Here is a 20,060-nt window from a genome sequence, read left to right on the forward strand (position 1 = left end):
ACAAGGCAAATAAAATAACGCAAAATGTATTTTTTTTAAATCTCATGATTTTTAATCCAACCTTGTGATATTTTGGGGCCTGACTCATAATTTTTGAATCTACAGTTAATTACTCTACTTTGAACTTCCAGAGCTGCATGTATACACCCCTTCATTTTCAAAGCATTTTAGCTGCAAAGCTCTCATTAAAGTCAACTGAGCTGTGCCGCCAAATCATGTGCAACTCCTTGAAAATCGTCTCATCACCATATATACATATACATCTATGACAATAATATAGCCTTTTAATATACATTTAAATGTAGAGACTCTTACTCCAGTACAATGGGGTCTATCCTCAATTCTCTTTTTGGCATGACATATAAGGTGTTAATAAAGTTGTCTCAGTGTGCCTGAGTGCCCACTGAAGTGAATGGTAAAACTTCTGTGGACCCCAACTGGATCAGGATGGGTACCATAAGACTGTCTGACACCGAATTTTTTTTTTTTATTGTATTTAATAGGGGTAAAATATAAGCTATTTTACCAAACACACTTAGGACAAGCAATTCCATTCTAAAAAGGTAACAAAACTGAGAGTTCTATGTTTAATCTATTGACCACTGATCAAAAAAGTTATTATGGTATAGGCATTATTCTAAGAAAAAAAAAATCAAATAAAATTTACACCAGAACGTTAAAACTATTGCATATCTCCCTTTCAATCCAATAACTACAATTCTCAGTACAAGCAATTATACTTATGGGGGGAAACAGAGTAGATTCCTAAATTGCAAAATTCCCCCCTTCAATAGATATGTTTCATATATCTTTAGCGGTATGCTGCAAATCCCCTATATTTCACTGGCCCATCATATACTTTCTTTTTTTTTTTTTTTTTTTTAGGGTGCCCTTCCCATGTTTCTACATCTACTACCCTTTTAATCCTCACTCTCTTATCTCTAACTAGTTTGAAAAATGAGGTTACTTACCAGTAACTGATGTTCTTCGAGATGTGTTGCTCATCTCCATTCCACTATAGATGTGTGCACGCCTCCATGCATGGTTCCCAGAACTTTTTTCCCCTTAGCAGATCTGGCAGCGGGGACGGGGGGTGGGTTGTGGAATGGACATGAGCAACACATCTCGAAGAACATCAGTTACTGCTAAGTAACCTTGTTTTCTTCTTCGAGTGCTTGCTCATGTCCATTCCACTATAGGTGACTAACAAGCAGTACCTTGGAGGTGGGTTGGAGTTACTGGTGAACTGCCCCTCAGCACTGCTTTGCCGAATCCCGTGTCCTCTCTCGCCTGCTGGACGATGGCATAGTGAGACGTAAAGGTATGCACTGATGACCAGGTGGCAGCTTTCCAGATGTCCTGCAGAGGCACTCTCTCCAAAAAGGCTGTAGATGAGGCTTGAGCTCTGGTTAAGTGCGCTGTGATGGTTCCTGGAAGTGGCACCCACACCTGCCTGTAGCAGAACTTGTTGCATGATGTAATCCACAAGGAGATGCCATCTCCTCTCCTCCTCTGAACCGTGCGGTTTGGGAAAAAACACGGGAAGAAAAATATCTTGATTACAATGAAATTAGAAAGCCACCTTGGGCAGGAAGGCTGAATGCAGCCTCAACTGTACTTTATCCTTATAGAATACTGTATAAGGGGGCTCCGAGTTCAAGGCCCTAATCTCAGAGACCCTCCTAGCTGAGGTTATGGCCACCAGGAAGGCTACCTTCCATTAAAGCATGAGCAGAGGGCATGAAGCCATAGGTTCAAAGGGGGGCCCCCGTGAGTCTCAAGAGGACCAGGTTGAGATCCCAGGGAGGCATCGGGTCACAGACCTGCGGATAAAGCCTCTCCACCCCTTGACGAACCTGACCGACATGGGATGGGAGAACAGCGATCTCCCCACTAGCGGCTGATGGAAGGCCGAAATGGCCACCAGCTGAACCTTCAGTGAGGCCAGCGCCAGACCCTGGAGCTTTAGCTGGAGCAGGTACTCCAGGATCACCTGTATAGGCGAGAGGCTGGGTAGAATGCCCCGGGACTCCGCCCAAGAGGTAAACCATTTTCACTTAGCCCGATACATGACCTGCATAGAAGGTTTCCTGCTGCCAAGAAGGACTTGCTGGACCTGCACTGAGCAGGCTCTCTCTCCCTCCGTCAGCCACAGAGCCTCCAGGTCCGAGTGCAACAGGCGACAATGGTCCTGCGATAGAAGGTCGTGCCGCCTCGGGAGCTCCAGAAGTGGGGCAATCAAAAGGTCCAGCAGCACGCTGAACCAGTGCTGTCTCAGCCCAGCCAGAGCAATGAGCATAACATCCGTCCTGTCCCTCTATTTTCAACAGGACCTTGGGCAGGAGCAGAATAGGTGGAAACGCGTACATGAGGGTCCCTGTCCAGTCCATGAGGAATGCATCGGAAATCGACCCAGCCTCACGACCCCGGAGGGAGCAGAACCTCAGGCACTTTGTGTTCCATGTTGCCAGGAATAGGGGCATTCCCCAACTGGACCACTTCTGGAAGATCATAGCTACCACCTCCGGGCGCAACGACATGCCAGGACAGAAACGACCTGCTGAGGCAATCCGCCTCATCATTCCTCACTCCCAGGAGGTGAGACGCAGTCAAGAGGAAATCACGCCTCACGGCAAAGTCCCACAGACAGATAGCTTCCATGAAGAGGGCTGAGGAGCGAGCTCCCCCCCGCCTGTTTATGTAAAATGTGGCTGTGGTCTTGTCCATCAGCACCTGTACCCCACTCTGCCTGTCAGGCATCGGAGAAACACTTTGCTCATTAGGCGAATGGCCCTCAGCTCCTTCACATTGATGTGCAGGCGCCTCACCTCCCCCAACCAGAGCCCCTGAGTGCCTAGATTGGTGCTGATGTGGGCTCCCCATCCTACATCTGAAGCGTCAGAAATTAGGGTGACCGCCAGGACCAGCTCCCTGAACGGAATGCCCCTCATCACTGCCCTCCGTGTCCGCCACAAGTTTAGGGAGGCTAAGATGGGCGGGGGAACTGTGACCACCCGGTCCAATGGGTGTCTGCTCAGACCATATACCGAGGCCAACCATGCCTGAAGTGGTCTAAGCCTCAGGCAAGCTAACCTCACTACATACGTGCAGGCTGCCATGTGGCCTAACAGCTGTAGGCAGTGCCTGGCTATTGTCATGGGGCATCGTTGCAGCTTTGAGATGATAGAGACCATTGCCTCGAAACGTGGCTGAGGCAGGAAGGTTCTGGCCTGGGAAGCGTCCAGGGTGTCCCCAATGAATTCTATCCGTTGCACTGGGGTTAGTGGGGACTTCTGCTCATTTATGAGCAGTCCCAGCCTGCTGCATGTGGAGCAAGTTTGGGTCACACTCTCCTGCACTTGGGACCTGGACCTGCCTCTGATCAGCCAATCATCCAAGTAAGGAAAAAATTTGCACACCCTTTCATCTGAAGTGGGCAGCCGCTACCACCGTGCACTTGGTGAACACCCTTGGACCTGAAGACAGGCCAAAGGGTAGGGCTGTAAACTGGTAGTGGGAGCCAGCCACTGTGTGGGGATAAGGAAGTATCTCGAATAGAACCCCTTCTGCCTTGAGGGACCATTTCCACCGCTCCTATGTTGAGGAGGGTGTCCACCTCCTGCAAGAGGAGTTGCGCATGACAGGGGTCCCTGAAGAGGGACGGAGGGGGAGGCTTGTTGGGGGGGGGGAGAGGAGTAGATGTAAACAGAAGGGCATAGCCCCCTGAGACTATCCCCAGGACCCAATGGTCTGAAGTGATCTTTGCCCATTCGGGATAGAAGGGCTTTACCCTGTTTAGAAAGGGGCGGAGCGGATCCAGGAGAGCAGTTGGGGTGCCACCCTCAGGTGCACCATCAAAATTATCTCCTCTGGTTGCCCGACCTCTTAGAGGGCCCTTGCTGGGGAGCAGAGGATGAGCTGGAGGGGCTGATTTCTCCTTCTAAACCCCCTATTCCTATCCCTAGAAGGTTGGAAAGGCCTCGGTGGGGGCCGTGACTGACGCCTGGAAAAGCGTGGCCCTGGAGTCCTTCAGATCGTGCAACTTCGCATCGGTCTGGTCGGAGAATAGGACCGACCCATCAAAGGGGAGGTCCTGAATAGACTGCTGCACCTCCTGGGAGAGGCCCGAGGATTGCAGCCACAAGCACCTTATCATGCAGATGGTGGAGGCTATGGCCCTGCCCGCCGAGGCAGCAGCATCACAGGACGTCTGGAGCGCTGCCCTAGCCACTGTGGTTCCTTCCTCCATGATGGTGTTAAAGTCTGCGGCCTAGTCCTGGGGCAGGGCCTCAGCGAACCACCTGAGGGAATCCCACAGGTTGAAATTATATCTACCAAGGAGGGCCTGATGGTTGGTAATCCTGAACTGCAGGCTTCCCGTGGAATAAACCTTTCTCCCAAACAAATCCAGCTTTTTATTATCTTTGTTCTTGGGAGTGGACCCTGGCTGACCTTGCCTCTTTCTCTGGTTAGCCGCATCTACCTGGGGCGGGGTGAGTGAACAAATACTCAAACCCTTCGGCTGGGACATAATACTTTTTCTCGGCCACCTCTGACGTAGGAGCGACCGAGGAAGGAGTTTGCCACAGGGCCTTTACAATTTTAAGGACCCTTTTGTGGACTGGAAGGGCCACTCTCGCTAGCGCGCCGCTGACAGCACATTAAAAAGGCTATCCTCGGCCCCTTCACCTCCAACCCCAAGCTGGAGGACACCCTCCTGAGCAACTCCTGGTGCGCCCTGAAATCCTCCAGTGGTGCCGAGTGGTCCCGGGAGACTGCCTCGTCTGGTGAGGAGGAAGAGGACTGCCAAGGCGCATCCCGTGGGTGCGCCCCCTCCTGGCGAAGGGTTGCACCCGTTGAGGGTCCCTCCATGGGGTCCGACTCCTCGTCCAAGGAGTGGTGTCTATGGGCCTCCTTCTGTGCCGGAGGCATGGACTGCACCCCCGATGACAGAATGGATTGGGGCCCCGGCCCCATCTGGATACCCCATGGAGCCCAATAAGGCCATTGTTGCGGCCATTGACCCTGGGGCCAACCCGGGGCTGACTGAGCCACAGGCTGTGACACTTCGTGGGGGCATTGGCTCTACCAACGACTGTCCTCCCTGGGAGACCCCGAGTCACTGGACCGGCAGTGCCATGCACATCTTCGGTCCTGGGCACCCTTCCGTGCCAGGGACCACCCTCTTGACACCTCCAACCTGGAGGACGACAAAGACTGCCTCCGTCACTGGGAGTGGTACCGACAAATGGAGGTGTGCTCCGAAGAGCCTGAGGTACCAGAGCATTGTCTCAGTACCGAAGATTTCCAATGCCGCTTGCCTTGCGGTCCTGCAGACCCCTTCGGTGACCGAGGTCGGCGCCATTTCGAACTCCTCGGTGCCAAGCCAGACTCCAGCAAGCGGGTTCCAAGTCGTGGACTGCGCGGTGCCGGGTCCTCTGATGGCGACGGGGTTCTGCCGCCTCGGTGAGGGTAAACTCGGTGCCAGGTCCTCCGATGGCGACTAGGTTCTGCACTGCCTCGGTGCGGGCGAACTCCTCGGTGCCAGGGATCTGGAACGGGAGCTGTCTGAGCGCCGCCTGGCAGACCTCAACCGGTACCACCTCCTGGCATGTGCTGCCTCCAGTGCCAGAGATCAATGTCGGCGCCAAGAGGGAGACTCCGCATCCTGTGTTGAAGCAGGTTGGCTCGACGACGTTGACCTGGAGTGATTGCTGGGGGAGCAGCTCTGCTCTACCCCCGAGGCCATCCGGCAGGAGATCTTCCTCCCCGTACCGGGGATCTCCACTGCCCTTCAGGGGGACCCAACGCGGGTTTTCCCTGTGACACCAGCCCCTTCTCCCTCGGTGGAGGAGGGGAGGGAGGTGGTGTAGGCAAGGCCAATAAGGCTCTTGCCACCTGAAAAGCCTCCGGTGTCGATGGCATCGGCAGGGGCACTCTCCCACTCCCAGAAGTCGGGGGAGGCTCCCTGACCAGAGATGCAGGCACTGAAGAAGATTCAACGGGCTGGGTCCGGTGCATCTCCATGTTCAACCCTGCCCATACCGATGGCCCAGGAGAGTGTCCGCGTTCCACGTGCTGCTTCTTCCTCTTTGGTGCTGGTGATGTTGCACGGTGCTGAGTCAAGGCCGGTGCCGGTGGTGCGCTCTGCACCGAGGTCACGCTCGGTGCCGAGGTGGAGCAGGCCGGCTCAGACTCCGGGCGAAGCGCTGCCTCCATCAACAGGGCTTTCAACCGGATTTCTCGGTCCTTTTGTGTCCTTGGTTTGAAAGGCCTGCAGATCTTACATTTTTCTTTTCTGTGCGCTTCCACGAAGCACTTAAGGTAGCGGTAGTGGGAGTCGCTTGGTTCCTGCTGCACCTGCCGCTCTAAGTCCCCGCAGTGACATGCCTTATCTCTAACTACTCTAAATACACTTAACAACTACTTAACTAACTAAAACTAACTTAGAATAACAAACAAGTTCAAACAAGGGGAATAGTACTTGTTGAGAACAAGGCTAGTTCCAGCAACCGTCATGGGCGGAAAGAAGGAACTGAGGGGGTGTAGGGCCGGCAGTGCCTCACATACTGTGGCATATGCGCAGGGCTCCAGGGGTTGCCAGAGCTGGCCCTACGGGATCTGCTAAGGGGAAAAATGTTCCAGGAACCATGCACAGAGGTGTGCACACACCTAGAGTGGAATGGACATGAGCAAGCACTCGAAGAACTAATCTTTTTGAGGGAAGGGTGTTTTTGCTTATTTTGTTTTAAACGTGTCTAATTGCAAAATGTATTGTTAGTAGGAAAAAAAAAAAAAGGAATACAAAAACATTTTGGTTTTTATGCTCCTATTTTCAAATATATTATAAGTGGCCTTTACTCTCAGATCTCTGCTGGTAGGCTCCCTCTAAATGGAGCAGAATAAATTATAAAGGGCCAAATCCCGGACACTTTACTCAGGAATGTCAATGAGACTGTTCATATATAGAGCCCTGCGCAGATACAAAATCTGTATCCGCATCCAATCCACAACCTGCAAAAATGATCCATGGATTTAAGGCAGATATCCGTGGATTTGCAGAGCTCTACTCATATATGGCACTAGAGCAGTGGTGCTCAAACTTTTCCTGTCATGCCCCCCCTTACTACTAATGGTATCTGTTTTTGTCCCGCCCCAGTACTGCAGTTGGCTCAGCAGAGGAGCTTGGGCTGAATGAACAGCTGGGGCAGAACTAGAGCTGGAGGTAGAGAGGGAATGAAGGCAAAATTGGCCTGAGGGCAGAGCAGGGAGTGGGGCTGGGGCTGAAGCTGGGCTGGTGCCAGATCTGGGGGCCGGGAGCGGAGACAGAGTAGGGCTGGATGGCGCTTCCTCCCTGTGGAGGCTGGCCTGGGTCCCACCATACCCCCACAAATGTTCCTCTGCACCCCCCTAGGGGAGCAGAGCATGGCCCAAAATTTGGAGACCACTGCACTAGAGAAATAAGGTGGGTAAGGTAATATCTTTTATTGGACTAACTTTTGTTGGGGAAAGAGACAAGTTTTCGAGCCACCAACAGGGTGATATATGGGAAAGGTAAGGTACTCCAAGTATCACAGCGAGGTGAACAGATTGTTTAGCATAAGCACTTAGCACATATTCTAAAGCAATGCTTCCCAACCTGGGGTGTGGGACTCCCTCAGGGAGGGGTGCCAAAGATTACAGAGGGTCCGTGAGGCTTCAATAATATTGAGGTCATTTAGCCCCCCAAGCTCTCTGCCGGCCGGAGCGGAGGAGCAGCCCCGCAAGGGAACAACAGTCCCAAGCGCCACTCCAGATGGAACGGAGGAGCAGCCCTCCCCATCCCTGCACCAACCAGTGCCCGGCCATAGAGGAGCAGCTCCGTGCCAGTGGGGGCCTGGAGCAGCCCTGGTCAAGCCGCCAGGGCCCACCTCCATTACCCTCAGTCCACGAGGGATGGGAAGAGGCAGGGCCACATGAGGCATGCAGAGGCGGCTGCACCAGGGAAGGCTTAGCTTCTTACTCAAGTAAGAGTAACGTATTATTATTATCGTTATATGTGTTTATGGCTGGTGAGGGGGTGGGGGCACGTGTTTTACCTAGTGTTAAATAGTGGGGTTTTCACTCAAAAAGGTTGGGAACCACAAAGAGCCTATTCTAAGGGCCCATTCAACCCAGAGTGGCCTGTTAACACCTCTAAAGTCAAAGGACAAAGACAAAAAGAGGGGGTTAATGAGTTACAGATTTTACTCATAACTCCACTATACACTAAAAATCATGGACTGAACAGAAACAAAGTATTTATGGTTTATTACAACAATTTGTAACCCAATAACTCCCTCTTTCTGTCCTATGACTGCAGATGTTAATGGACCAATCTACCTTGAGGGGTCCCTTACAATATGTGCTGACTTCTTATGCTAAACCATTTGTTCCACCTTGCACAGGCAAACGGAGTACCTTTCTCAGACCTGAAGAGCACTGCATGGCTCTCACTAACAAAAGGTGGGCCAATAAAAGATATCAAATTACCTCACCCACCTTGTCTCTCTAATAGCCTGGAACCGACAAGGCTACAACTACATTGCATACATATATGACACTGATTTTAATAGACTTTTAGAAATTAAGCAAGCAAGATTTGGATCTAAGAGGTTATTATTCTTTCAATATGGATACAGTTTCCATTACTAGGCAGTTAGATATAGTTCATTACATATAGGAATAGTATCCACAGAAGGAAACATGATTAGTCACTGAAAATAACAGCTTATAGTGATATTTTTCAGTCACCATGATTTAGGACCTTGGGAGCCAACAGAAAATACTGGACAGCGGCCAACTACACCATTTCTGGAAACTTCTTGAATTCTGTAAATTTACACATCATTCCAAAATGGGCACATTGTGAGTTCAGGCATTTCATAACCAGACTAAGATAGGCCACTCAGTTGAACCCTTTTATGATTTAAGTCGGGTTGTTTTTTTAATTAAACCATGTTGCTCTATATCAGTGTGGCAACCCGCACATAACCCACTTTAACACAACTGGGACTATCATTCTACCTCACTCTATACGGAGTGTCACCATGAGCAAAGGCAGAGCCGTCTCCTCAGAAAAGCATTCCAAACAATTCATGTTTATTTTTCCTTCAGTCACAACGGACAACGCTCTCCCATCGCTCCGCCATCCTCCAGCCACCCCACCCCACCAAAAACCTCCCCGTGAGGCTGGCAACCACCGCTCCCCCCCGCAGCCAGACAGCACCTAGCACAGCAGCCGCCCGCCGCCCGCCCGCCGGGGTAGGCTGGTTCCCGCTCCGCATCCCACAGGCCCACAAGCATCGTTTACGGCTGCGGCTCTCCCGGGGGCTGAGGCGGGTCCTTTGTCACCGCACTGCCCGGTGTGGCTCGGACCTGTTATCCGCTGGAAGCCGCGGGCCCGGGTGCCCGGGTAGCCGCCCAGCCTCCCCCGGGAGCAGGCGGCTCCAGTCCCGCGTACCGTCCCCGCCTTGGCCGCGCACAGACGGCTGGAGGCACCCCAAACTCTGCCGCGAGGCGGCCAGGCCCACGCGCCCACCCACCGCCGCCTCGGCTCGAGCTGCTGCCGGGCGGGGGCTGCGCGCCGCCCGAAGCGCCGCTTCGCGCCCGTTACGTCCCGCCCTCACTGGGAAGCGACAGCTGCCTCGGGGAGCCTCAGGTGGGCCCGCTCCCGGCTTCTGCCCCCTCCGGGCCCAAGCGGGGAGCAGAGGCGCCCTTACCCATGGCCACGGAGCAGCCGCTGTTGGCTCGGTAGCTCAGCGGCGCGCGCGGGCCGGCTGCCGCCTGGCTTCCCCTGCACTGCTCCAGCGCTTCGTTCTCAGGCTCCTTCCTTCCCCGAGCCCCTCCCCAGCCACAATCCGCACTGCGCGGCGCCCCCGGCGGCAGGAGGTCCTGCCCCTCCCCTCGTCCCCCGCTGGAGCGCATCCACCGGGGACTGGCTGCTAAGCGCCGGGCGGAGCTCCCGCGTCCAGCCCCATGCTCCAGCCACACAGATTAGCCTCTGCTCGACAGGGGCTGGAGCTGCAAAATTGCGGTCTAGAACAAACCTTTGCCCCACCACTGAGGAATGACGGGCCGTTCTGGGCCTGTTCGCCCCAGAAATAGCCTCAAACTACACAGGGCTTAGCTGGCCCCGGCCCCAGCCCCCTGCGAGGGCTTGCAGTAATAGGCTCACGAGAGACGAGGTTCACAACAACCATTACAGAGAAAACGTTAGCCTCTTTTTCAGTTCTTAGCTTACACATTCACGTACCATTTCTGACCTACTGTGTGAGATTTCATTTTGTATTGACAAATGGGCATAGTTTGCATTGCACAGTACATGCCTTTGTTGTAGCTTTAGATTGTAAGCCCTTCAGGAAATGGATTGTTACATGTGTTGTATAGCACCCAGCCTTTGGGTGCTATTGTAGTATAAATATTTCATAATAGAGTGTTTCACCCTTCAAATAGATTTTGTTCATGCACCAGTAAACTGTTCTCCCCTCCTTCTTGCCAAAAGTAATTGAAGAAAAGTCCAAGATAGACTGTTAGCCTATAAGCTAGTTTTTTGGTATAAATACAACCTGGCTCTCCACCTACAGTATAAATAAGTGTAATTGATGCACATCTTTCTGCCTCAAGTGCTGCATGTGAAAGAAAATTCTCATGCCTTCCATGAGTGAAAGCATACCTGAGGAACAGCATAACAAAGGACTAGTTAAGAGACTGGGTTGTCATGGCTATTGAAAAAAAGTTCATCTCTTATTCTGAAGAGTTGTTGACAGACTTGTTGCAGTTCACAACAGCTGTATCCAGTTTCAATAAGGTAAACAATCACACCTTATAGGTTACATGTAACAAAATCCTTGCTCCCTCAAATCAATTAGTTTAGCATCACCCTTGGGAGGTAGAAAGCAGGAAAAGGAAAAAAGGTATCAGAAGCATTGTCACAGCTCATCAGCTGCTCAGCCATGATCAGCAGTGTGCAGAGTAAGCAGGGTGGCAGAGGTATCTTATAAAGAGAAGTTAAGGAAGGTAAGGTAAAGGCTGATCAGATTTGATTAAGGAGTTCAGTTTTGGGCAGCTGTAAGGTAGCATGCAAAAGCCTTCAGAGATGTTTAAAGGACAAACTGACTGGTAGGCCTCAAAGCACTAAAGATTAGGAATGCTGGTAAAGCAAAGATAGGGTCAGCCTGTGAAGGGTTAGTAAATAAGCTAGATGGTGGGTAAATTACCAAGAGGTTGAAATGTAAAAAGCTTGTATTTAGAAGTGGTACTACCAGAGCACTTACGTACCCTACTCCCACCCCACTATCCTCTTATAGGAGGGGCCGTACAACTCAATAAAATAGCTTACACTTAAGTGTAATACATGAGCCAAGAAACTGATACAGGTGAGTACAAGAAAATGATGAGATAATATTGGTCAACATGATAGACCATGGTCTCTGTCAGTGGCATACCGATTGGGGGGCCAGGCCCCCAGGCACTGGCTTGGCGGGCACTGGCTGGGCCCTACATGATGTGCAGGAGACAGGGGGTGCAGGAGGCTCTGAGTGGGCGAGACAGGCACCATGCATCAGATAAGTATGAGAGGGCAGCAGCGGTGCTGGGCTCTGCTGCCTCTATGAGTACCAGAAAGGCCCTGGGGCACAGGAGGAATGTGGCATAGTCCGTCACCCCCTGTAGGTAGACCTCCCCCACACCAAGGCAGCACCCTCTGGTGAGAGCCAGGGACCTCTCCTGCCCTGCACAGGGGGCACATGAGGGGGTGCGGGTTGTGCACACAAATATAAGCATTGGCCCCTGGGCACTGGACACCCACGGTACACCACTGATCTCAGTGCACCAGCAGCTTAACTAGTCATTTTTTGTAGGCATCAAAGAAAAGGAGTTTCAAAGAGGAGAGTCTAGAGGAACCAGCTGTCCTGATTGATTAGGGACAGTCCCGATATTCAGAGCTTTTTTTTTTTTTTTTTTTTTTTAAAATATAGGTGCCTATTATTCCCCATACCAATTTTTCACTCTTGCGCTTTGGTCACCCTAAGAGTGTCACAGGAGGATAATGAAGTAGCACTGTCTTTGCAGCTGGTTACAGGGAGCTCTTCCCAACCAGGAAAAGCACTATGGGAGAAAGCACAAAGGTATTTGTTTGAAAATTTAACAAGTGAGTGGTGATGGAAGCTGCCATCATGGACAGAGAGGAAGTGGGAGCTGACATCTGGATAGTAAATGAAACCGGATGATCAGGTGGGGAACTGAGGTGAAAGGCCTTGAAAGTGAAGACAAGTAACGTGTTTGTTCCAAATGGGAGGAGGACCACTAGAGAGGAATAATAATATGCTCAAAGCAACTGGCAAAGAGAATGATCTTTGAAGCAGCATTCTGAATGGATATGATTGGGTAAGATTGCATTTATTAAAGGCAGAGAAAAGGATGTTGCCATAATTAAGGTAAAAGCTTGGACTTGAGTTTTAGCTAATTGGATGGATAGGAAAGACCGTAATTTAGCGATATTATGCAGAACAGGCTAAATTTAGACAGCCTGAAAGTGAGGCCCTAGAGAGGTCAATCAAAGATGACACTTAGCTTACAGGCCTGAGTGATGAGCAAAATAGTGATGCTATCTAGAGTAACTGAAAAAGGAGATAGCAAAGGGGGCCTGAAGGGATAGAGGTAAGATTAAGAGTTGTTTCAGTGATGTTGAACTTGAACTGATAGCTAGACATCTATAAGATGCTAGAAAGGCTGAGATTTTAGTTTAGACGGAGAGATCTGCAGTAGAGGTGAAGGGGGGAGGAAACCAGTGGAGGTGCTCAGAGAGGGGGTTGACATGATCAGAGTAATGAATCAAGATTTTTAGCAACAGCGTTTGGAATAGACTTAAGGGAAAGCAAGGGTACAGTACTCCAGGCCAGCAAAGAGGTACCTGAAGTAGTCAAGACATGAAATGATGAGGATGAAAGTTTTGGCTCTGTGAATAGAAAGAAAAAGCTGGAATTTAGATTTTTAAACAAGTATAAACAGCAAGATTTAGAAATAGCCTGAATACATGGATTCAGAGGGCCAAGTTAAAAATGACACCTAGATTATAGGTTTAAATGAGTAGGAGGATAGTGGTAATGTCCACAGTGACAGGAGACAGGACTTGGAGGAAAGATCAAAAGCTCAGCTTTAGCCACACTGAGTTTAAGGTGACTGGAGATTCATGAAGAGATATTAAAATAATGAAGTACAGATGAGAAGCAACAAAAGTGTCTATAGTCCAGCAGTGATATAATCATGCTAAGAATAAAAGTTTGCACTAGCCTTTATCTTTAAGTGTTAGCCTAAGTGTTAGGACGAGTCAAACAATTTGTGTGTTTATTCTCCATTTAAAACACTTAAAATGTTTAAGAAAGTCAGAACACCCATTTATAAATGGCTCTCTCCAAAAAAATAAGTTTGCTCTTCTAGGGCCTTTATCCATTTTGCAGTTTTACCTGTCATTTGTTCCTATATAAAATTGCAAGACACCTGAACATCTGTATTTATTAGAAAGCTGTATCTTAAAAGATACTTTCTTTCCTAGAAATTTTGTTCTTTTCAGATATTTATGAGCAAGTTTGACATATCATGATTATTTGGAGGTATTGGCATTTCCATAAATAAAATAAGGATAGCAATTTGAGTCAGATGGGTGAACTAATTAATCATCAGGGGTCATGGTACAGAACAAAGGACATTACTGCTTTACTTCAAAATAGGGATTAAAGAATCTGACTATGGACACTGATTATCCGAAGACATTCTAAAAGACCTGCTGGGTGTTAATGTCAGACCCATGCAACAAGATCCAACACTGCACAGTTGGAAACATTACTAAAAGGAACCTTAAACTAATGTATGTAGAAAAGAGATAATGGGAACATCTTCATTTTTAAAGTAGCTTTTTATTAGTCTAATCCAAACAACAGCCACACATGTAGCCAGACGACAAAAACTTCATCTCATCCGCCCAGTTTAACTTCCTGCAGCCAGACCCCTATGAAAGAGGAGAGGCGAGAAATGGAATGGAAGAAGCAGCTTCAGGAAGAAGACAAAGTTACTCACTCTGTGCAGTAACGGAAGTTCTTTGAGATATCTCCCCCTGTAGGTGTGCCACAGGGACAGCACTTTAAGCAGTAGCAGTTTTAAGTGGTCCTTTCTCTGGAAATTCCACTCCACTTTAGTCAGCTAACAGCTTTTTCGCCATGCTAAGATCTCATTTGTATAGAATAAATCCTGATTTAAGTTCTAATCCTGGCATCTGATCTATTAGAGATTCCTGCCTTTCTGTAACAGTGGATCTTACTCCAGGATCAGGGCATTAGTTTCTACATTAGAAATTGAGCTGAATTTAGCTCACTTTAGCTGTGTATCCTTACACAGTGATGCCACCCAAAACTGGATATTAAGTTTTTTTTTTTAAATTAAATCCTAAATTGTTATTCTAACACCAAGACACTCCTAAATGTGTTAGGTCCTAAAAGGCAGTTTTCTAATGAATCCCATATTTTCCTTTCTGTCAGTATATTTTCTCCATTTCTATGTATTCCAGCTCAATGCAGTTTTATCTGTAGATATTTCTTAGTTTCAGCTAAACTCCACTTCCTGAAGAGAGAATATTTTAACTAGTGGGTGAAGAGATGACAGACTTTTACCCTTACACTGCATAAAAATCAGGCATAAGTGAGGGAGCCATTTTACAAATTTTTCATTTAAGTTAATCAAAATCAGTATTATGTTATCAATAATAGAGTCAGATCCTCTTTTGATGTAAATCACTATGTCAATTTACAACACCTGAGGATTTGGCTTATAATATTTAACTTATCTGACTTCTGAACACTGATAAGCACAATTAATGACAAGTCAAAAATTAAGGAAAATTCTGTGGAAAGATATATCAGATTGTCCAGCACACTTACTGAAGTATTGGAAGCAGATATTTTTATACGTTTTAAACTTTCCCACCTTCAAATGTTTTTGTGCCTATCATAGGTAGCAAGTTGCTAAGGCTCAAAGGGACTCTGCTTGACCTACTCTATTTTCTGAGCCACCCCACCACCCAATCCAGCTTGTGTAGCAGCTCCAGGGCCAGGAAAGGGGTTTGGGTGCATGTTGTGGAAGAGGAGGAATCACCTGTGTGTGGACAGGCACATTAAGTGACGCTGTGGTGCGCTCTTCTGAATCTGCAAGCAGCGAGAGCCAACAGGCCATAAGGGGGAACCAGGTCCAGACCTGCAGAACAGGAGCTACCTCCCCCTGTGGGCAGTGGGTTCAGCCCCCTCAAAGTATATTTTGACCAGCTGCCTAGGTTGTCTATTGAAAAAACAGTAGCTTATGTGAGAAGTTCAGTTACACAGTAAGTCATCGTGTCTAAGTGTTTCAACTGAAAATACTGATGTTTTGTTTGATTAGAGTAGTGTCATAACTACCGCAATAGTAACGAAATTTAGCAAATTTTTATTACAAATATTACAAAAATTAGTGAACAATTTTAAAACTGAAAATGTCCATATCTGACGTATAAAGTTTTTATGAACAACTCTTTGCACACAGCTTTGACATTAAAGAAAAGAAATCTGGGGGAAAAAAATACAATGAACAGCATTAATGTCTTTTTGAAGAGTCAAAAGTTAAAATCTACAAATTAATTTTCTAGTTAATAGCAAATTAAAGTGTTGAGCATGAGGTAGTTCTATTTTAGCTTTCTTATACTGTATCAAGTAAAGGGAAATTTGCATCATTTAAGGGAACAGAACCTGAGTATGTAAATTTTATTAAACATTAAGCTGCAATTCTGTCCTCAACCCAACAACTCCCAAAATAAGCCAGTACTACATATGAAATCCTGGCTCCACTGAAGTCAAAGAGTCTTGCCATTGACTTCAAGGTTGGCCAAGGTTTCACCCCTTACGTTTTTTAAAAGCTTTCACCACTTGCTAAAATACTTGAATTCTTAAAAGGAGAATAGGTATATCAACATCACATTTCTCAGAATGTATCCAAAAACTAGTGGAGTATGGAGTAAGTTATCAAGTTGTGTCAGTGTGAGAAGTCTGGAATTCAATTATGTAGGTAAACAAAAGGGTGCTATGGTCTTACGTGTAGAAGCAGACTTTAAAGAGAAAGCAACAGAATGGGCATTGAAAAAAGTAAGAGGGAACTCCTTCCTCCTATTTTCTAGTGGGCACAAAAACACGATCTTAATAAAGTTTTGCAAGAAAGAAGGAAGTTTCTATGTATGAACTACATTTTAAAATCTGCAAAACAAAAATGGTCCCAAATTTCTTTGCACTCTAAGCAGTGTCTATTATTTGAACCAAGTGACCAAGAAGCAATTTCTAATCTCCCACGAAGATCTGTGCTTTCACATCTAAAGATAAATATATATCTAAAGGAAACTGGAATATGGAAGTAGCTATCTAGTACCTCAAGAAGTGCAGATTTTTGTGCTATTGATAAGGTAGTGTCACACTAGTATTAAAATGACCTGTTTTCTTTATAAGAGTTTGTGCAATACGATGAAAAGAAACTTTTACAGTTTGAGAAACCATACTGAAATCAAATCCATTCAGATTACATGGTGCATTCAGCACCCATAGTCTACTAAATCATTATTTGCATTCAGCAGCATATGTAGAGAATGAACAAGATGACTTTTTTCTTGAAATTCTTCATCTTTACAATCAGAGGAGGTTACACTGATAGACACGTTCGTGTGCCCCTGATGGAAGATTGAAAATGTAATAAAAGTTAAGGAAAATAAACTTCAAATATTTGGGTAATATTTTGTTCTTGCAAAAGACAGTTTTTTAAGGGCCTGTCTTGTGTCCAAAGTAATTTTCGGGCATATTATAATACCATCTTCATTTCATGTGCTCTCTTTTAGCAGTTATAGGTTGCTCTAATTACTCTAAGAAGAGACAAAGTCTAGCAAAAAGACTCAATGAACAAGAGATTATGTATATAAAGATACCATTTTTTCAGTTCTAGGGATCTTTTAATTATTGTACTATCAATACAAATCCTTTTAATTACATGCCCTCTTCCTCCACAAGTTTGAAGAAGGTATAAAGTTGACATCCTAACCACATTTATCAGACTATTAAATGGGCAGGTAGAAAAATAGGGTTAAATAAAGGCCTGTTTTGATGTAGTTTTAGTTTAAAATGTTAAAAAGTGTAGTTTTATTTGTGTTTCCCCAATAGTATGTCTAGGTCATAGGAAGGTTCTAGATGGATTGCCATGTCCAGAGTCAGATTAGCCTATCACTAGGCCCTGGCAAACACACAGTGCGTGAAGGGGAGGCCCAGGGTAGAGGGGCCTTGCATTCACCACGCAGCAGCAGATCCTATCCCAGGGGGCTGGGCCCAGCTCCCCAGTTTTGCAGCCTGATGATGGGGTCACAACACCACTCTCTCAGATTTGGCCTGGACCAATTTTAGCACACATCACCAAGTTCTACAAGTGCAGTTACAGTGCTTTACAAATCACACACCTTTAGAACACCTTGCCACACTGTGTAAACAAGCCCTTAATCAAAGCTGATTTGCAAATTCTTTTCATTTTACACAGAGCAAACTGGAAGACACATTAACAATTTTGGAATTACTTATTAGCTAGACCCAAAGCATACCTGTTTAATGTTTAATTAGTGATTTTTTTCACTATAATACAGTGACCATATAGTAGCAAATCAAGGCCTGAAGAGAGAAACATTTACCCCAAAATTTGCTATAGCTCAGTAACAGATACAACTCCTGACACTAAAAGACACAAGATCCAACATTCAAGGAAATGGAATTTGAGCAGCCTCCTTTGACTGCTGGTGTTGATGACAAATCATGAAAGAACACAGAATATGCTTCACGGCACAAATACCCAATGGGGAGGACCATACTGAATAACAGGACTTGTAATTCAATAGGCTGTAATACTTACAGGTATTCCCTGTTTTTCTTGAGATGCTGCCTATTCAATTGCTAAGTTATTTCATACTCCTGTAAGTTACTGAATAAGTGGGCTAACTGCAATCAACATGGAATTGTACAGCACTGAGATGGGGACCACTGCACAAAGTATTTTATTGAAACTGTTTCATATTTTAATGTTTAAAGCAGACTTTCACTGTAACATCCACTACTAAATGAAAAGCTGTTGACAAAAATGCAAGTTACAAACATAGGTAAGTATTAAAGTTGTCTATTCTAATATACACTTACTGTAAATATAAAAGTCAGATGTGGCCTGTGACAAATTGCAGTTCCCACGCTACAGAACTTGGGCTCCTCAGTGTAGCAGTATTCCCTCCACCACTTTAAAGTACTCTTTGTAGCATATACCTTTTCTCATCATATAATTCCAGTCTGTTTCAATAGTAGTGGGTGGTTTCAACAACTGTTGTAATTTATCATGTATTCAAATATTAAAACTAAGGAGAACACAGTTATTCAACACAGGGAGAAAGCGTATAAGGATATATAGTTTTGCCTAGGAAAAGGATATCATGGCTTCAGAGTTTAAATGGCAGAGTAATTTCTCTAAAGGAGAATAGCGGCATAGTGATGGAACGCAACCCAGCATGATTAATTTGTGTTTGGCTCTTGTAATAGCCACATTAAGACGCCTCCAGTCCATCAGAAGTGTTCCAAGCTGTTGAAATAAATATATTTATTTTATTTCTCTTACCTTAAATTCCAATTTTTAAAAGAATGAATGAGTTTAAAAATACAACGCATATTCAATTTTTTAAATCTCAAGGAGGTTGCATATATTTCCTAAAAGAAATAGTCATGTCAAATTTGGCTCCAAATTAAGTTTTTGTAAGATCATTTTTAAAAAGTTTGTCAGCGTTAAGTTATCCCATTATTATTATTTTAATTCTAACAACATCGTTAATCACTCTTGTATATTTTTCCAGCTTAAACATTACAACAAAATGCTAGTAGAGGAGAAAAAATGAAAGTGAATAGAAACACTACATACAAAAGTGAAACCCAGTAGTCTATTTCATTGTTCAAACATGAGAAAAAGTCAAACAGTATAAAGTAAATTTGAATTAAAAAAAATTTTTTTTAAATAATCAAGGATGCTATCAAACTGTTGAGTAAACTGTTAATGCTATAAGCAAATTAAGGACATTTTTGTTAAAATATTATTTTTAATCCCTCTATTACTTTGTAAATGCTAACTAGCCACTCGGTGCAAGTGCAATTGTTATATATGTAATTATAACTAAAATATTCATACACGTACAGTTAAAAAGTATTAATTAATGTCTTATTTTAAGGATTCCAGTTACGGCAGTCTCAGCTTTGTGAAATGTCTGAATAATTTAGTACTAAATCAGATATGATCCACTCACGTTTCCATCATTATTATTTCTAACAAAAGATACTATGATGATACTTTTGTCTCTTCCTTGGTATTTGTCCACAGTATTTACTTCCACTGTACTGATATATGAGCTTGTCATCAAGTCGGTGATTATCTTTAACTGATGTCTGTATGGAGCTATGATACCAATATCTGAAGCTTTACAGCCAGCCTGAACAGAAAGGAAAAGCAGAAGAGTGGTTTGAAAACCTGGCAGCGTGGTTAGTTTGGAGTACATTCTACAACTAAGAGACCCTCTAGGAATTCCCAGTGCTACAGAATATGACTGATATTTATCAAAGCCATTCTAAGCACAATTATTAATTAATATCAGGCCCCAAACTTTGGCCTACCCTGGCACTTCAGGAGAGAAGAGGTCCTCCAAGTCTTCATTTGTCCCTTTACTTAATACTTTAAAGAGATCCCATGTAACTGATTGTTCTTCAAAGGCTGAACATAGCTCTCACTAGAATAAGTCAGTCAATGCCACCCCTCAAGTTCACTCTATAAGTTGCTGAAGAGGAAAGAGGCACTTCCCCATTCTTTCAAGGACCAAACATGCTGCCTCAATGCATTCCAAGCCCAGCCAGGCTGGGGGCAGGAGACAAAAATGCAGATCTTAAATTCTAACCCTGGCATCAGACTGCCATTCGACC

General features: G+C 45.9%; 2 protein-coding genes across 9 annotated transcripts in view; both read right to left on the minus strand.

The window, feature by feature from the left end:
* RUFY2 (RUN and FYVE domain containing 2) overlaps positions 1-9,868 on the minus strand; it is an 80,618-nt gene extending 70,750 nt beyond the window's left edge. For all 7 annotated transcript variants that reach the window (XM_067552627.1, XM_067552626.1, XM_067552628.1 and 4 more), the window contains exon 1: positions 9,741-9,868. In XM_067552627.1, coding sequence (XP_067408728.1) covers positions 9,741-9,744 — 4 coding nt within the window. In that variant the 5' untranslated portion in view covers positions 9,745-9,868. The remainder of the gene's footprint in view (positions 1-9,740) is intronic.
* A 5,607-nt stretch (positions 9,869-15,475) lies between these two features.
* Positions 15,476-20,060, minus strand: part of DNA2 (DNA replication helicase/nuclease 2) — a 49,577-nt gene continuing 44,992 nt past the window's right edge. The window contains exons 19-21 of one of the 2 annotated variants that reach the window (XM_067552634.1): positions 19,394-19,576; positions 18,535-18,681; positions 15,476-16,772 (exon numbers count right to left, since the gene is read on the minus strand). In XM_067552634.1, the coding sequence (XP_067408735.1) occupies positions 16,716-16,772; positions 18,535-18,681; positions 19,394-19,576 (387 nt within the window). In that variant the 3' untranslated portion in view covers positions 15,476-16,715. Of the gene's footprint in view, positions 16,773-18,097; positions 18,682-19,393; positions 19,577-20,060 lie in introns of those variants that run through there. The other variant, XM_067552633.1, reaches the window with a different exon arrangement.

The sequence above is a fragment of the Emydura macquarii genome, unplaced genomic scaffold (genome assembly GCF_026122565.2).
Source record: "Emydura macquarii macquarii isolate MOO-44397 ecotype Brisbane River unplaced genomic scaffold, CSIRO-AGI_Emac_v2 contig_1390, whole genome shotgun sequence".
Classification (NCBI taxonomy): Eukaryota; Metazoa; Chordata; order Testudines; family Chelidae; genus Emydura; species Emydura macquarii.